Source organism: Ambystoma mexicanum, chromosome 7q, assembly GCF_040938575.1.
Source record: "Ambystoma mexicanum isolate Mex_15411 chromosome 7q, UKY_AmexF1_1, whole genome shotgun sequence".
In the NCBI taxonomy this organism is placed as follows: Eukaryota; Metazoa; Chordata; class Amphibia; order Caudata; family Ambystomatidae; genus Ambystoma; species Ambystoma mexicanum.
The window spans coordinates 917,161,280-917,176,978 of record NC_090941.1 but is presented as its reverse complement, the minus strand read 5'-3'; the positions used below and the strand labels follow the sequence as shown (position 1 = coordinate 917,176,978).

Here is a 15,699-nt window from a genome sequence, read left to right as displayed (position 1 = left end):
TAAGGAACATGAAATCACTTCACGAATATCCTTTGATGCAAACAGTTTGCTGTCTGACTTTGGCAAAAGTAATGGAGGCTGTGAAGATGATGTAAGTTTAATTTTGACGAATGTACACTAATTGTGACAATGTAACTGAAGTATTATATTTTTGCACAGTTGTAATTTTCCTCCAATAACAGAGTGTACATTGTTCGCGTTTGCAGGCTATGACTCCAGTCACCGTTGGTGACCGTTACTTCTTTTTCTTTCAAATGTTATGCTTGCCCACATAGCTTTGTGTATCAGTTTGCAGGTTCTTTTGGTCTTGTGTAACATTACGACATGTAATTTCTTCTTGCTTGTCCATTCATGCCGCCTTCATAACTGAATTACCATCTCACTGTGTAGTTGTCCTTTTTTTAACCCTTATGGCGAGTGCTGTTTATCTGCGTTTGTAGGGTGTCATTATATGTACCCAAGGTCAACTCTAATTTCTTTAAAATGTCATGTTTGGCCACTTACATTTGTGTAGTACTTTCCACAATCTTTGTGTCTGTTTTGGTATTTTTTCCTAAAGGTTGGGTATTGACACAGATTTTCTCTTACGTTTTCCACCTAGCTACATTTTGCCATACTGTGCGTGCCATGGTTTCCAGATGCCGAGTGACGGCTTCTTTCCACGCCAGATGCAACTGCTGGTGACCGGGTGACTGTCCATTATAATGTTATGGGAGGACAGGCCAGGGCCGCTCTGTCCCTACGCTGAACTAGCGACAAGGAGCGACATACCATCATTTATGGTGGTGTAAGGCAACGGTGATGCCGATGTGTTGGAAATACCTGTGCAAACAAAGCGGGTGCTTTAACAGCAACGCATACTTTGTGTATGCGAAATTAACATGTGTCTCTCCATGAACATTTTCAATGTCGGCCTTAGAGTCATTGCTACAAATATTTTGGAAATGGAATTAGTCTGTTGATCTCTGACAGTTGTTTGTTAAATAAAAGTACTTGCTTTGCACATCTATACTATTATTGTCAAATCTTATTGCGTCTATGTCCTTTACTGTGAAAGGTGGCTCTTAACGCAACATTTACTTTGTTAACGGATGGCTTTCTTTTTTGGTAGGACAGCTAATAAGGCCATTTGCGAACGGAAATGAGGAAAGACGTATCAAACAGTGATATGAGGGAGTGGGTGGCCGTTGCAAAAATATTGTGCGTTTGTTATTTCTAAGGTTGCGGCAGTGTTTGTCATGCTCCTTAATTACAGTAGTGCTATTGTTTTTTGGGGAGGATGGATAGCGTTAGCTGATGTCATTTTCAGATAACAAACTTTTGCTGAAAGTATGCAATGTGTACTACATTGTTAATGGCTAACTAACAATACGTGTTGGCGCTGTGTAAGGCAAATGTTGCAGGTGGACGTTCCTACATCAATATGAAATCTGTTTCCACATTGTCCACGACACAAACATCTTATTGTTAATTGATTACGGATTCTGTGACACTTTACCGTGCTGTACACCAGCATATTGTCAAGTGGTATTCTCCGCAAGGTGTTTAAATAAGTCAGAAATTGCTTTACATTATGGTTACGTGGCACTATTGTAAACCGATCACCTTTAGCAAAAACACTTTGCAAGAGGGACGTTATGGTTAAGTTGCACTACTAAAAACCAGTGATATTCACTAAAAAAAAAAAACTTTATAAACGTGACATTATGGTTCAAAGTACAATCGAAAAAACCCTGAAATTCGACAGTTATGGTAGGCTAAGCAACCATAACTGCCCGCACCACTGTGCGCTGCTAACACTAAGACCCAGGACAAAGATGACATCACAAATGTCATTGATGACATCACGTGTAGCCCCTTCGTTTTTGTTCATTGCCATATCTAGACCAGGTGGGTTTATTAACTGACAGTCAGAAACTTCACTTTCAAAAGGTATTACATTTACTAATGTTGCTATTCTCACATGTTCTTACACTACTTTCTTTAGAATTTAATCGCAGCGTTTGATGTACATATATAGCAGAAGAAGCAGGCCTGAAACACAGCAATCATTTTTGTGCGTGGATCCTATCATGTAGATTATACACAGTTGCTAATGATACTGCCTCTTGTATGATTACTTTACTCTCCACATATAAGCCCCATCTTTGTATGCATTGTAGTCTATTTATGTTTTGTGTGTAGTAGTAGATATATGTAGTAAGTGATGTATTATTAGAAACTTGACCAGAAAAGTGTGATACAGAAACATTCACCTTTTTATTATACAACTTTGGAAAGTACAAACTCAGCAGCTCTGTGGTGTATGCTGCAGCCAATACCTACATTTCTGTATGAGTCGGTTCCTGTACTAGAAAGAACACTGCAATGGAATTTTCTTTATAACGCTACATTACGTGATGAAGTATGTACTTTATTACACATGTCCTGATAATCCCTGATATTTTTTTGCTAAAAAACATTCACAACCCCTCGTCTGAAAAGTAAATGCACATGTGAGGTCATCAGTGATCTCATTAATGACATTTGTTATCTCATCTTCGATGTCCTGGGTGTAGGTGCTAGCAGTGCACAGTGGTGCGGGCAGTTATGGTTGCTTAGCCCACCATAACTGTCGAATTTCAGGGGTTTTTCGATTGCACTTTCAACCATAATGTCACGTTTATTAAGTTTTTTAGTGAATTTCACAGGTTTTTAGTAGTGCAACTTAACCATAACGTCCCTCAAACAACGTTTTTTCTAGTGAAATATATATATAGGCACATGCCGCAATCTATTCACTACTTAGCTAGCCGCAAGAATACTTCATCTGCTTGCGTTTCTTTGCATCTGTACACATGTAAAATGAGTTGATATCTTCATCAGTTCTGTAGCATAAGTTTCTTCATCTTGATCCCAAGATGCCACTTATCTTCGACACTTTCTTGATGCCTTATAGAATATCTGTATTCTCTAGTCTCTGCATCTCATCTATGTATATCATCGTGGCTCTGTGTGACGTCACCATTCTTCTTTGCCGTTAAGTGGTCCTGCTTCTTCCGGGATTTCATTCAAATGGCCATCATACTACTGTCTCGTATGCAGGTATGGTTTTCTCAATGGGAACCTTGCCTCCAGGATTCTCCTTGGTATCAGTACCACACGTGTCTCACACTCTGGTTCCCAACATCCAGGCAATATGGGCAAAGTGGTTGAGGTGGGGGTACTTAGCTCCTTCTCTGCAAGGTGTTAAAGGATCAACCAGATTTGCAAGTCCAAAGGTCCTGGAGTGTGAGGAGGAGAGTGGAGTTATTGACCATGTAGAAAGTGGCAGAGGAGTCCAAAAGGATGAGTATAGAGTGCATGCTCAGTGGAGTGTTCACTTTAGAAGATTGAAGTGGATCTCCAAGGTCATTATCGGCAAGGTACTTGGTGATCCAGTAGAAGACCACAGTGGGAAGGACATTTGAATAATGAGGCAGAAGGGAAACTGGGCGATAGTTTGATTTGATTAGTTATTTATAACGCACTTAATACCCAGAGGTTTCTAAGCGCAGACCCGGGGATCGAACCTGTATTGCTCTGTGTCGTCTTGCTTCCAAGGCGAGCACGTTGCACCTGTTCTATCGTCCCAAGAGCTCCATTAAGTTTGGATCAGCAGAGGCTTTCTTCATATGGGTAGGACAATTGCAGTTTTTGTAGGATGCAAGAAATCCAGCGGGTAGAGAGGGAGATTTTAAAGAGCTCAGAGAGATAAGGGAATGTGATTGAGACTAAATCTTTGACCATTTGGGCAGCAAATGGGTCGACAGGAGTGAAAGATGGGTTGGCACTTGAAAAAATAGGTGCTCATTCGATAGGATTGGTAGGAGAGAAGTAGTTGAGTGGAAGGGGTAGATGGAGCACAGTAGGAGGGTAGGGGAGAGAGAGGAGGGCTGTGAGCGTGTCACACATTTTAGAGGAAAAATAGTGAGCAAAATCATTACTAGAAAGGAAGGCGGCATTGGATATTGGCTTGGGAGGTGCGAGCAAAGCTGAAAGGGTAAATGAAAGTTTGCAAAGGTGATTGCAGGGGAGGTTTGGCTTGTGAAGGACGAGGATTTGGCAGATTCCTGTGCATTCTTTTTTTGTACGATGAAAGTAGGTTACAGGTCTGAGATTTGCACCAGCGTCATTGACCAAGGAACATGCTCGTTTTGATGGTCTGAATCACAAAGTGGATGCAGGGCTAAATATGTGAACGGGCAAGTGTGAATGTGCGAGCTGGATAGTGTTGGTCAAATGGAGTCATAAGTGCATAGTGAGAGTCAGAAAAGGCATGGCCAATGGCAGAGGCATGAATAGGGGGAGTTAGACAGGAAGAAGTCCTCACATAAGGGGCAAGGGAGTCCTGCTTGAATTTCCTCAGGAAGAGTAGAGAAGTCCTCACATAAGTAACAACGGAGTGATCTGAGAGAGAATGGTCAATGAAGGAGAGTGAATTGGAGAGAAGAACAAGTTACTTACCTCCGATAAAGTTCTTACGACTTGATGTTACTCCCACATATTCCTCATTTTATGATCGCTTAGTTTCCAGTTTCATCTGCTTCTGAAAATATTTTTTTCCGGCAGAGGGTGCTGGTCGTCGAGACGGTCAACCCGATGTCCCTCGAGGGCCTCCATCTCGGCTGACGTCATCGTCTAGTACATATACCACGTGGCGCGCCTGTTGGCTTCAGTTCTGTTTTTACACCACCCATATGCAGAATTACCGCCAATGATGAATGCCTTTAATTCACCAGACCTTAAAAGAGCGTAAAGTCCAAAGCTCTGACATTCTACAGTGGGGTAGGTTGGGAGGGCTATGGGGAATACGTGGGAGGAACATCCAGTCAAAAAGAAAACGTTACCTGTGGTATGGACTGTGTCCTCCCACATATTCCTAATCTTATGATAGACTCCCAAGGCAGTATTAAGTTCTTTTGGAGGAGGGTGTAGAAATTTGAGAGTTAATGTTTGTCAAGAATGGAGCATAGAACTGCCTTCCCAAATCTTCCCTCATTGTTAGAGGTGTCTAAATAATGCTTTGTGAACGTTTGGATGGTGGACCAGGTAGGTGCCTCGCACATGTCCTTTATCGGAACTCCCCTCTGAAGGGCAGAGGAAGTTGCCATGCCCCTAGAAGAATGAGCCCTTAAAGTCTTCTGGGGGGATCTTTCCCAGCTAGCCTGTAGCACTCAAAATAGCTAGTATGATCCATCTGGATAGGGTTTGTTTGGTAACCGACTGACCTAGTTTGTGTCCTGTATAGCTAATGAAAAGTTGGTTGTGCCGTCTCAACTTTGCCATTCTTGAAACATAAAAGATTAGAGCTCTCCTTGGATCGAGTTTATGAAATCTTTCCTCTTCCTTGCCAGGATGAGGTGGAGAATAGATGGCCGGAAGCACAGTTTTCTGTGCTAAATGGTAAACCGGTACAATCTTAGGTAGAAAAGAAGGTTTGACCTTAAGGAGAACCTTATCCTTGTAAAATGTAGTATACAGAGGATTACAGGATAAGGCCTGCAACTCAATCACCTTGTGGGCTGATGTTATGGCTACTAACACAATGGTTTTGTAAGTTAGCAACCTTAAAGGGTAGGGATGGAGTGGCTCGAAAGGAGCACATCTAAACCAAATTATGTTCCCAAGCTGGGAATTGCAAAGGTGTAGGAGGAAACACATTTGTGAGTCCTTTAAAGAATTGGGTTATTAAGGATATCTTGTAGTAGGATGCCTCTTCCGAAATGCGCTTGAATATGGAGAGTGCTGCTAGATAACCCTCGATTGTTCCAATCTAGAGCCCCAGATTTGCCAAATGTAGTAGAAACGATAACACTAAGTGTATCGCATTGAAAAGGTTCCACATCTTTCTCCCTACACAAGCTGCAGAACTTGTTCCAATGACAGCAGTATAAGGATTCATCCGGGAGGTCCCAATCCTTGTCGCTCAGCCTCTCAGAAACCATGTGTGAAGGCTGAGTGTCTTGACCTCCGGATGGAGAACCTGACCGTCCTCTTGTGAGAGAAGGTCCTCTCTTTGTGGAAGACGTATTGGAGGGCAGATGGACATGTCCAGAAGGTCTGGGTACCACGTCCTCCTGGCCCAATCCGGGGTAATTAGGATCATGGATTTCCCGAACTTTCTCATCCTCCTGATCACGGGTGGAATGACAGGGACTGGAGGAAACGCGTACAGGAGTAGAAACTGCCAGTGCACTACGAATGCGTCCCCTAGAGCTCCTCTTGGAGGAAATTCCCTGTAGCAAAATAGTTCGCAATTCCGGTTGACACTGGTTGTGAATAGATCTACTCGAGGGGTTCCCCAAAGGGTGACAATCTTTTGAAGGACCTTCCTGAGTTGGTTCCCACTCGTGGGAGACTGTGCTTTGCCTGCTCGGAGCGTCCTAGGCTGTGTTCGCCTCTCCGGCTAGGTGAGCTGCCTATAGGAAACTTCCTTCTTGAATTGCCCAGAAGGGGAGCAGCATTGCCTCTCTGCACAGTGGTAGTGACCCTACACCTCCTCTCTTGTTGAGGTAGTACATGACCACTGTGTTGTCCGTCATTATCAGGACATTCTTTCCCTCTACAGAGGGCAGACAGGCCTTCAGCGCTAGTCTGATTGCCTTCTGCTCCAAAAGATTGATATGTAGTTTGGACTCCGATGGAGACCAACAGAAGCAGGTTATCAGATCGTTGGCGTGGGCTCCCCACCCGGAGAGTGAGGAGTCCATCACTACTGTTATCTTCGGCCATGTTTGCCAAAACGGTTCTCCCTTCAGAATTTTGTCCTCGCAGGCCCACCACAGAAGGTCCTGTGCGACTCTGCTCGGAACCTGAAGATGGTCTGACATCCTGCCTTAGAATTGGGACCACTGAGTCCCGAGAGCCCAATGGCGGGATCTCATTCTCAGGCGAGCCTCTGGCACCAGAAAAATGCAGGATGCCATGAGGCCGAGCAAACTCAAAAAGTAAAAGGTCGGAAGACGTTGGCCACTGAAACTTAGTGACAATATGCAAAATGTGTTAAGCCCTCACCTTGGCTGGCCAGGCTTTTCCGAAGGATACATCCAGGACCGCTCTACTGAACTGGAGTTTATGAAATGGTATCATGTGGGATTTCTTGTAATTGAGGGAGAAGCTCTCTCTCCCTCTCTCTCTCTGCCCCTCTCTCTCTCTCTCTCCCCTTCTCTCTCTCTCCCCTTCTCTCTCTCTGCCCTTCTCTCTCTGCCCTTCTCTCTCTGCCCTTCTCTCTCTGCCCTTCTCTCTCTGCCCTTCTCTCTCTGCCCTTCTCTCTCTGCCCTTCTCTCTCTGCCCTTCTCTCTCTGCCCCTTTCTCTCTGCCTCTCTCTCTCTGCCTCTCTCTCTCTGCCCCCTCTCTCTCTCTCTCTCTCTCTGCCCCCCCCTCTCTCTCTCTGCCCCCCTCTCTCTCCCTCTCTCTGCCCCCCTCTCTCTCTCTCTCTCTGCCCCCTCTCTCTCTCTCTCTGCCCCCCTCTCTCTCTCTCTCTGCCCCCCTCTCTCTCTCTCTCTGCCCCCCTCTCTCTCTCTGCCCCTCTCTCTCTCTCTGCCCCTGTCTGTACTCCTGCTCTCTATACGGCAGAGGAAAAGCACAGAGGACCCCAGCCAAGATTCTCTATTGTTGATAGCAATGGACGAGCAATCAAGGCCTAGCTTCTCAGGAGGTGATGCGGGCTGGTTCATAAGTACAGTGTAGTCCCCAAGCACCCACAAAGGAATGGCCACACACTGTATTAGTTAAAACACAGTCTTTATATGAACACGGTTCAATGTACACTGTCAAGATAATACACTTTGTGCTCTGACAATTCTAAAATGGCAATTATATACAGTTCTAGGTGGTACCACTATTACTCCGATTCCATTAAAAACGCATCAACTGTATTTAGTTAAAATAGCATACAAATTAACACAGTAAAACGATATCAACCATAGACTTAGGAGGAAGACAAGTTGGTTAGACAATTGGCAGCATACTGGCCCCATTAACTAGACAGTTCTGTATGCGGATCCCCTCCACCTGGGCAACCTGTAAATGAAGATGCACTACAAGCCCAGACGTTTATTTGTCTATTAGAGTCTTATCTTCTTCAATAGTTCTGCAACCCATATGTACCTTGTGTTGGCGAGTTCGTCAGGGAATCAACGGGCCCTCCTTGAGTGCACTCCCTTTCAGGCAGGAGCCACGGGTCGTCAAACTTCCGAGATGAAGGAAGGGTGAACGTTGTCGTGGAGAAAGCAGCTTCGATCTTGGCAGTACGCGTTGATGAAAGCTTGTGAACGTCCTGTGAAGAAGAGGCGTGCAGTGCACCTTGACGAGTGTTCGTTGCCGCAAAGAGTCCGTGAAGAACTTTGGCCCAATAAGGGCGTCAAGTTGTCGGCGTCTGCAGATGGGACAGGACCAAGGCTGGCTTCAGTAGCTTTGTCAGCGTATGAGGTCTTCGGGTGGTGGGAAACCGACTTGCGGATTATCCTCGGTCGTCGACGGCCTTGACTTTCTCCGGCAGGATGAAAGCGGTCGTCGAGGATGAACAAGGGAGTCCTTGGATCAAATGTTCTTAGGCAAAGGGAGGACTGCGGCTCCGGCTGGCGATGGCGGTCCGTGACCGGCTGTCTGGTGCTTTTCTTAGTTCTCCTCGGCGGTCCCTTTCTCTGGTCGGCAGCCTTTCGTAGGTCTGTCTACCAGGGAGCTTTGGCAAAGATCAGCTGGTGCACGATGGTCCCTGATAGCTCGGGAAGAGGTCTCCTAGCCAAGTCCTCTCTTGGATCAGTTCTTGAAGGCACAGCAGCTTTCAGATTGCAAGGAAGGGAACAGGGGTTCACCTTCTTCCAACTCGGCTTCGAGTGTAAGCATCAAGTATCAACTTCAGCTTCTGAACGATTTCTAGCAGTGAGAGGCCCCCAGATATACTGTTGCTCTCCCATTCATTCTGCTGGGTCACACTCAGGCAACCAATCACTCAGAAGGGCAGTCAGGCAGCCAATCAGGCGCATGGAGCATTCAGGCCATTCTTCTCGATCCAGACACTCGCAACACAGAACGTGGATTCGGACAAGCACTCTGCCATTCAGCACTACATACTGCATTCATACCGGTTTCGGGCAGGGCTGTCTCAGTCATTGTGTCAAACACTAGATACTAGACACCCATAACACAGAATGCGTATTCGTCATAAACACTCCATTAACCCAAGTCCCACCTCACGGCGTACCCACAACATAAAGCCATTGGGGAGGCTCCAGCCAGTCTGGCCTGGACTTACCCACAACACCATATATGGAACTTCCAGCCAACAGCCAGTCAGGGGAAACGGACAGAGTCAGGGCTTCCTGGGACTTCAGGAAAAGAAAGGTAACAGGCGATAGAAATAAAGGGGCCACAGGGGCCATTTTGTTTCCCGTCAGGAATCCACCGATTCCAATAACAGGGCCTGAGCATCCCAAAATGGAGGACACTGAGGGCACCTGTCAATTCAGCACAGAGCTGCCACCAGCCCATACCCTGCTCTGTGAGCTACACCCACGTGCCCAAAAACATACACTAGGAGTACAGGGTTGTACTCCCACCCATGGGTGCCATAAGGGTATCCCAAGGGTCTGTGAACTCCTTCGAGGAAAACAAGACAGAACACATGATAAAAAGCAATAAAGGACAAGGATTCAGAGGCCCTGTTCCTCTGATGCATTTCCAGCATCACAACACTCTCTGCACATGTCCCTTCCAACCACCTCCCTCCTGATTCACTCGGCCCTCACCACTGCCTTGCACACATCACTTTTCTACTATACACTCTCTCGCCATGGCTTCCACCTCACCCTCACTCCCCCCTCTCAAAATTCCCTACTTTTCTCTCCCTCCATTTATTTCTCCATCTCACCTTTCACACCCCCCTCTCACTTTACACTAAAACAGGTACACTCTCTCCTACACACATTGCCTTACACCTGCACTCTCTCAGAAAACTGACATGGTCTCCTCTGCACTCCACAATCCGCCCTCCACCTGGCCACTTGGTCTAACGACTAATCGACCTGCCCTCAATCACGCACCTTTCAATCTCCTCTGTGCTTGCTGTGCTTCTATAGCCCCACCTACCCCTTCCAACACACCTCTCGGCTCGCATTGAACTCCCTGGTCACATGTTCCCCTTGGCCAATCTCTGACTAAACTATTCCTGGAAGGCTTTTAGCCCCTTTACAATCGCCACTTGCAGGGTGGCAGCCATGTACTCAGGCTGCTAGTTTTTCCAGTGGCTTTCTTCCTGTGGTGGCGAGTTGTGTTCTCAACTGGGTTTGGGGAGGATTTTCCTCAAGTGCAAGCCAACAAGGTATGCTAGAGATACCTGACCACCTAAAATGACAACACTCACAGATCCCTCCTCCACAAGAATCTTTGCACCTCAGTAGACACTGCTTACCTCGCGGGAAGCCTTACCACTGCTCTCAAACACACAGTAGTTTGTCCTCTCCTAAAAATGGCTTCTCTCAAACCAACACACCCAGGAAATGTTCATCTTATATCACAACTGCCCTTCCCAGGCAAGCTATGCAAATTAGCAGCAATGTCCCAACTACAACCATTCATAAAAAGCAACAACCTTTCTCGGAAAGTGGGGTATCGTATGAAGAAAACCTTTGTTCCTGGAAAGAAGGGAACACATGGAATCAGAGTTTGGCTTATAAAGTTAGAGAGGTTGCACACTGGATTGCGAACAATTGATGAACATTTAAAACGTCCTGAGAAAGAGATACAAGCGATTGGGCCAGGAAGAAGCCTAGGAGAGAGACTAGTGTTCCGGCCTAATTTTTTCAGTTTTTTTTTCTTTCTAAATGGTAGGGCTACTTAAATTATAGGATTTTTACTAAGGACTATTTTCTTTGTGGACTTTGACAAGTGCCTTCAATTTACTTGGGCTGGAAACGTCCCTCAAAGCAGTGGGGCTAGATAGGCGTTTTATTTTTATTTAAATAAAGATCTACTTAACTTTCCCACCTTAGTCAGAGTCCTTCTTCTGGTCCGCCACAGTTGCCACTCCGATAGTGAACCCTGGCCCTTCAGGAGGTATACGGGGGATCCTCAGACCACCTTCGCCGAGTCCGTGCAGTAAAGAATGGGTAGTCACAGGAATGCCCACCCCCATAGCGACACAAAACCACCAAGGGCATAAACACATGGAAAATGATACCCCCACGACCACTAGTCACGTCAGGGAACACTATAAGGGAAGGATAGGGAACCCAATCCCACACCTGTCAATGACCCTAATGAAATCCAAGATGGAAGCAGGCCTTTAGCCTCACACCATCCACTTTCAAAACATGAATAAAACATGGTACAATCAGGCAATAGTGCAATCCTCAGTGTCCTCAGTATCCTTCGGCTCCATCCAATTGGGGTAGAGTGGGGGTTGGTGCGGGCGAGGCTACTATAAAAACAGTCAGTTTAATGTGGTTGGAGGGAGATTCAAGAGGAAGTTGGAGAAATAGGGGGTGCTGTCTAGGGGACAAAGGAGTAGCCTACATAGAAGAGAGAAAGAGAGAGTGAGAGAGAGAGTGCGAGAGAGAGTGCGAGAGAGAGTGCGAGAGAGAGTGCGAGAGAGAGTGCGAGAGAGAGTGCAAGAGAGCGAGAGCATGAGAGAGACCAACTGACCATCAGGAGACCAGGAGGTTAAAGTCCATAACATTGGTGGCGGAGACAGCAAAGGTATGGGGGATAATGCTATGGTACCCAAGGAGGCAGAGGAGAACAGATACCCCTAATAGACAAAGACTGGGGAGTTTCCAGTGGGTCAAGGCATAAAAAGCAGAACGCAAGAGGAGGTACGAGATGGTGTAATCGCACAATGTGTCAGGGAGCTCACGATAGAGGTGGTCAGCAATAGTTTTGTACACAGGAACAACCACCATAGAGCAGGGAGGTAGTCCTCACACAGAGAATATTCCAGGCACTACTGCAAGGGACTGGGAGTGTGCATCAGTGCTGGGAAGACTCGTCCAAATCCCCTACCTCCTGGAGGAGAGTGCCAGAGTAGTTCAAGCCCAGAACGTTTTGGCTGCAGGAGGCCTGTCATCGTGCGGAACCGGTGAGGGTTCAGGAACCTTGCAAACCCACAACCCGAAGACAAAGGCAAGGGTTATAAATTGGATCCTAAAGCAGGGGTAGAAAGAGCCCCTTGGCTGGAATAGTTGTCATGGACTTCCTTTATGATTTATGACCAAGGCATTATTCTACAATTTCTGCTGTTGGAAAAATAAAACTCTTCTGTTGCCGAAATCTATCATTGTGTCCGCTTCTTTAGCCCCTCTCCCCCTTACCATGCCATGCCATAAAAGGAGGCAGGCACCTCCTGTAAATCAACGGGAGCCGCTGTAAATCTGGCAGACAAACGTACATGGTGACTGCTATTGTCACCTTTTCTGGTGGGGGTGTCAAAAGACACGAGAATTCAAAACCACCCACATTTCCAGGTTTTATTTACACCCCCACCAGAAAACAATCAAACTCCAACAAAAAGGGATGTATAAGTATTAGCAATTAAGGTTCCTTCCATGGAATTAGCACCCTGCCAAAAATGAGATATCTGTGATTCCCCAATGTATGTGTGACTTCATACTATAGACATGCTTACCTGAACACAATATTGCTATGTGAAGAGATGTTCTTCCCACCAAATTCTGTTGTTATCCATGTTAGTCGAGGGATCACCCCCCATTGTTTGAAGCAGTCATCAGCATAGCTCTTGAAGTCCCAAGGCAGGGGTTCAAACATATCTTTGATTCCGTTGGAACAAATTGGCATCACCATTTCTGTGCAGGCCTGAAGGAGATAATGTTCCAAAAGTGATCATCTAGTGGTAAATTCAGTACCTTGAATTGTTATGCTTATGTGGGTTTACAGTTTCTATAGAATACACTCTGGTCTTAAAGCCAATACCGATTTCTGATTATTTTACCCCTTGAGTGATTTAAATTAAAAAAATGCAGAGGAGCAAAACACCATTTTGTGCTACTAGAATTTCAAATGCGAGTGAAAGTCAGTTTTTTAAAATGCACACTCCACCGTTGAACGCACAAAAAACAAGGACTATTCTAAAACAATGCAAAAACCTTCAAGAAGGGCAAATAATGAACAGCTTTCCTGGATTATAAACAGGATTCCAGAAAGGCAAATTGCATTCTGTGGCCAATCACCAAAACTACATTTGGTACAAACACAAGTTTAGTATGGTGCAATATTCTTTGTTTAAATCTGGGTTTGAATTTTAATAACTTAATTCACAAACAATTGGCAATCACTTTTCTATTTACAACAGAGAGAGAAAATACATGCGTAGACGACAAAGGGAATGAGATTTGGGGAACATCAAGGAAAGAATCCTGCTCCCCTGTACCATAAACTCATACGGATTCACCTTCCAATAAATGGATCAGTACAGCACCTGTATTATGCAACAGGCGTGACACAAAGTGAGTGTGAAACATCCATTGGGCAATACCATTAAGCGAAAGGGGACCAGATGGTCCTGCCTAGCATCATCTGAGTGATGAATAGGGAGGAGTGAGTCTGAAGGGGGCAAGCACACTGGTGAGTGGAGGGTGAATGTAAGGAAGAGGGGGTGAAAGTGGCAGAGGTGTCCCCTAAATAGTGACAGAGGGGAGGGGCCAAGTGTAGGGGTGAAAGAAGGAATGGGGCACCAGATGTGCGAAAATCTAAGCACAATGTGACCTGCAAAAAAAGGATCTTATCTCATTCATAACATAGAACAAAATGGCTCATGTTATTTAGTTAAACAGGTCAAAAGAAGGTCCTTGTATTCTATCAAACTTGTGCAGAATAGATTTCAGTTATCAATTACCTATAAAAGCAATGCACAAAATATACACTGGCAGTGACTATGTAATCTCAGAAATGGGGACAAAAATATAAAATAAATGTAAACTAAGGCGGATTAAAACATAGGCATAGTCATTTTAAAGTGCATCTAAAGGTATTTATTGAACAGATGGTAAAATACATGTTTTTGGATTAGCCTAGGACTCCCCTTAAGTGCCAATAAAATAGTAATTGAAGTAATGTGAGTTGGTAGAAGGCCAATTATGTACTGCATATTTTAGTACAGTTTATGAGGTTTTGACCCTGAGAATCGGTCTTCAAAGATGCCATGAAATGAATAACTTCACTTGGAAAAATCCCTAAATTGTGATTTCCAAGACCTACTGGAATACATTATCATGTAAAAATAAGGTTTTCAAATACATAAGGAAACAAGCTTCTGAAATGCAAATGAAATTACCTACCTGTAACAGTGGAATCTTTCAAAGATTCATATCCGTATGTGTGGGCATATGCGCGCGTGTGCGTGTGTGTCATTATCACCCTGACTAATTAATTAAGGTGGTAGGATTAGGCTCTGCTTTTGAAGACCAATAGGATCGAGAAAATGGCCAGTTCTAGTGTGGGCTCACAGTGCTGCTACTTCTACAGGATATTTATTTATTGTTCACTATTTATTTATTTATTTATTTATTGTTTGCTAGTTAGGCGCTTATACAGCAAGTAAATTCTGTTTCAAAGCGGCAACAAGGAGGGGGACATGGGAATGAGACACATTAAAATACATAAAATTAATAAATACAGTGGTGGGGGAAAAAGAACGAACCTACAATGCCTTGTGAGTATTCAGAACGTGCAAGTGCAGACGAGCGAGGGCATTGGTAGTAGGTGCACCCGGTCGTGGGTGAGCAAAAGATGAAGTGCAAGGTAGGGTAAATGCAAGCCTCCAGGACGGAGGGTGTGCCAAGGAAAGTGCTGAGGCTAGCCAGAAGCTGGGGGTGATTGGCTGTGGGAGGTCAGGGCCCCGAGGATGCATAAAGGCCCTCAACACCAATCAAAGCAACTGAAATTAGCTGAGGGGGGAAGAGGAGGTAAAGAGGAAAGTCTTGAGGAGCTTCCGGTATTTAAGAAAATCCTGCTCAAGAGGCAGGGTAAGGGGGAGGCTGTTCCACAGAAGGGAGGCAGCTGAGGAAAGCGGTCGACCTCCTGCCCTCTGTTTGGCGAAACGCTTTACACACAAAGAGGTGGTACCAGAAGACCGCAGAGATCTAGTGGGAGAATATTTAGTAAGAGACGTGCAGATAGTGTGGTGCCCGGCCGCAGACAGCCTTGTGGATGATACAGAGGGATTTGAATTTAATCTGTGAAGCATCCGGGAGCCAGTGAAGACTTGTTAGGGCAGGAGAGATGTGGTCCCTGGGCTTGAGGCCAAGGATAAATCTTGCTCTCCTATTCTGGATTAGCTGGAGGGGTTGCAAAGTGGAACAAGGTAGATTCAGGAGGAGGCTATTGCAATAGTCAAGCCTAGAGGGAACCATGGCTCGGGTAACATTGAGCTTCTGGTGGAAGGTGAGAAAAGGTAGAATTCCTTTGAGAAGGAAGAGCTGAAAGTGAAACTTCTTGGAAATGTCCCGAGTGTGAGGGATGAAGGAGAAGTCGAAGATGACTCCAAGGTTTCTGGCTTCAGAAGGCAAAGCAGGTGGAGAGCCCATGGAGGAATGCCAGAGTGAAGGGAAGAAGGCAGGAGCGGGGTCCCAATGGGAAGGATCTCAGTTTTGCTGGCATTGAGGCAGAGATTATTGGAAGTGCACCAGGCCTGGAAGGCAGATAGGTAGTCAGGGATGATGGAAG

General features: G+C 45.4%; 1 protein-coding gene across 1 annotated transcript in view; it reads right to left on the bottom strand.

The window, feature by feature from the left end:
* The window catches only part of PRCP (prolylcarboxypeptidase), a 514,316-nt gene that overhangs the window by 22,222 nt on the left and 476,395 nt on the right, over positions 1-15,699 (bottom strand). Inside the window, exon 8 of the mRNA XM_069639880.1 lies at positions 12,644-12,831. Coding sequence (XP_069495981.1) covers positions 12,644-12,831 — 188 coding nt within the window. The remainder of the gene's footprint in view (positions 1-12,643; positions 12,832-15,699) is intronic.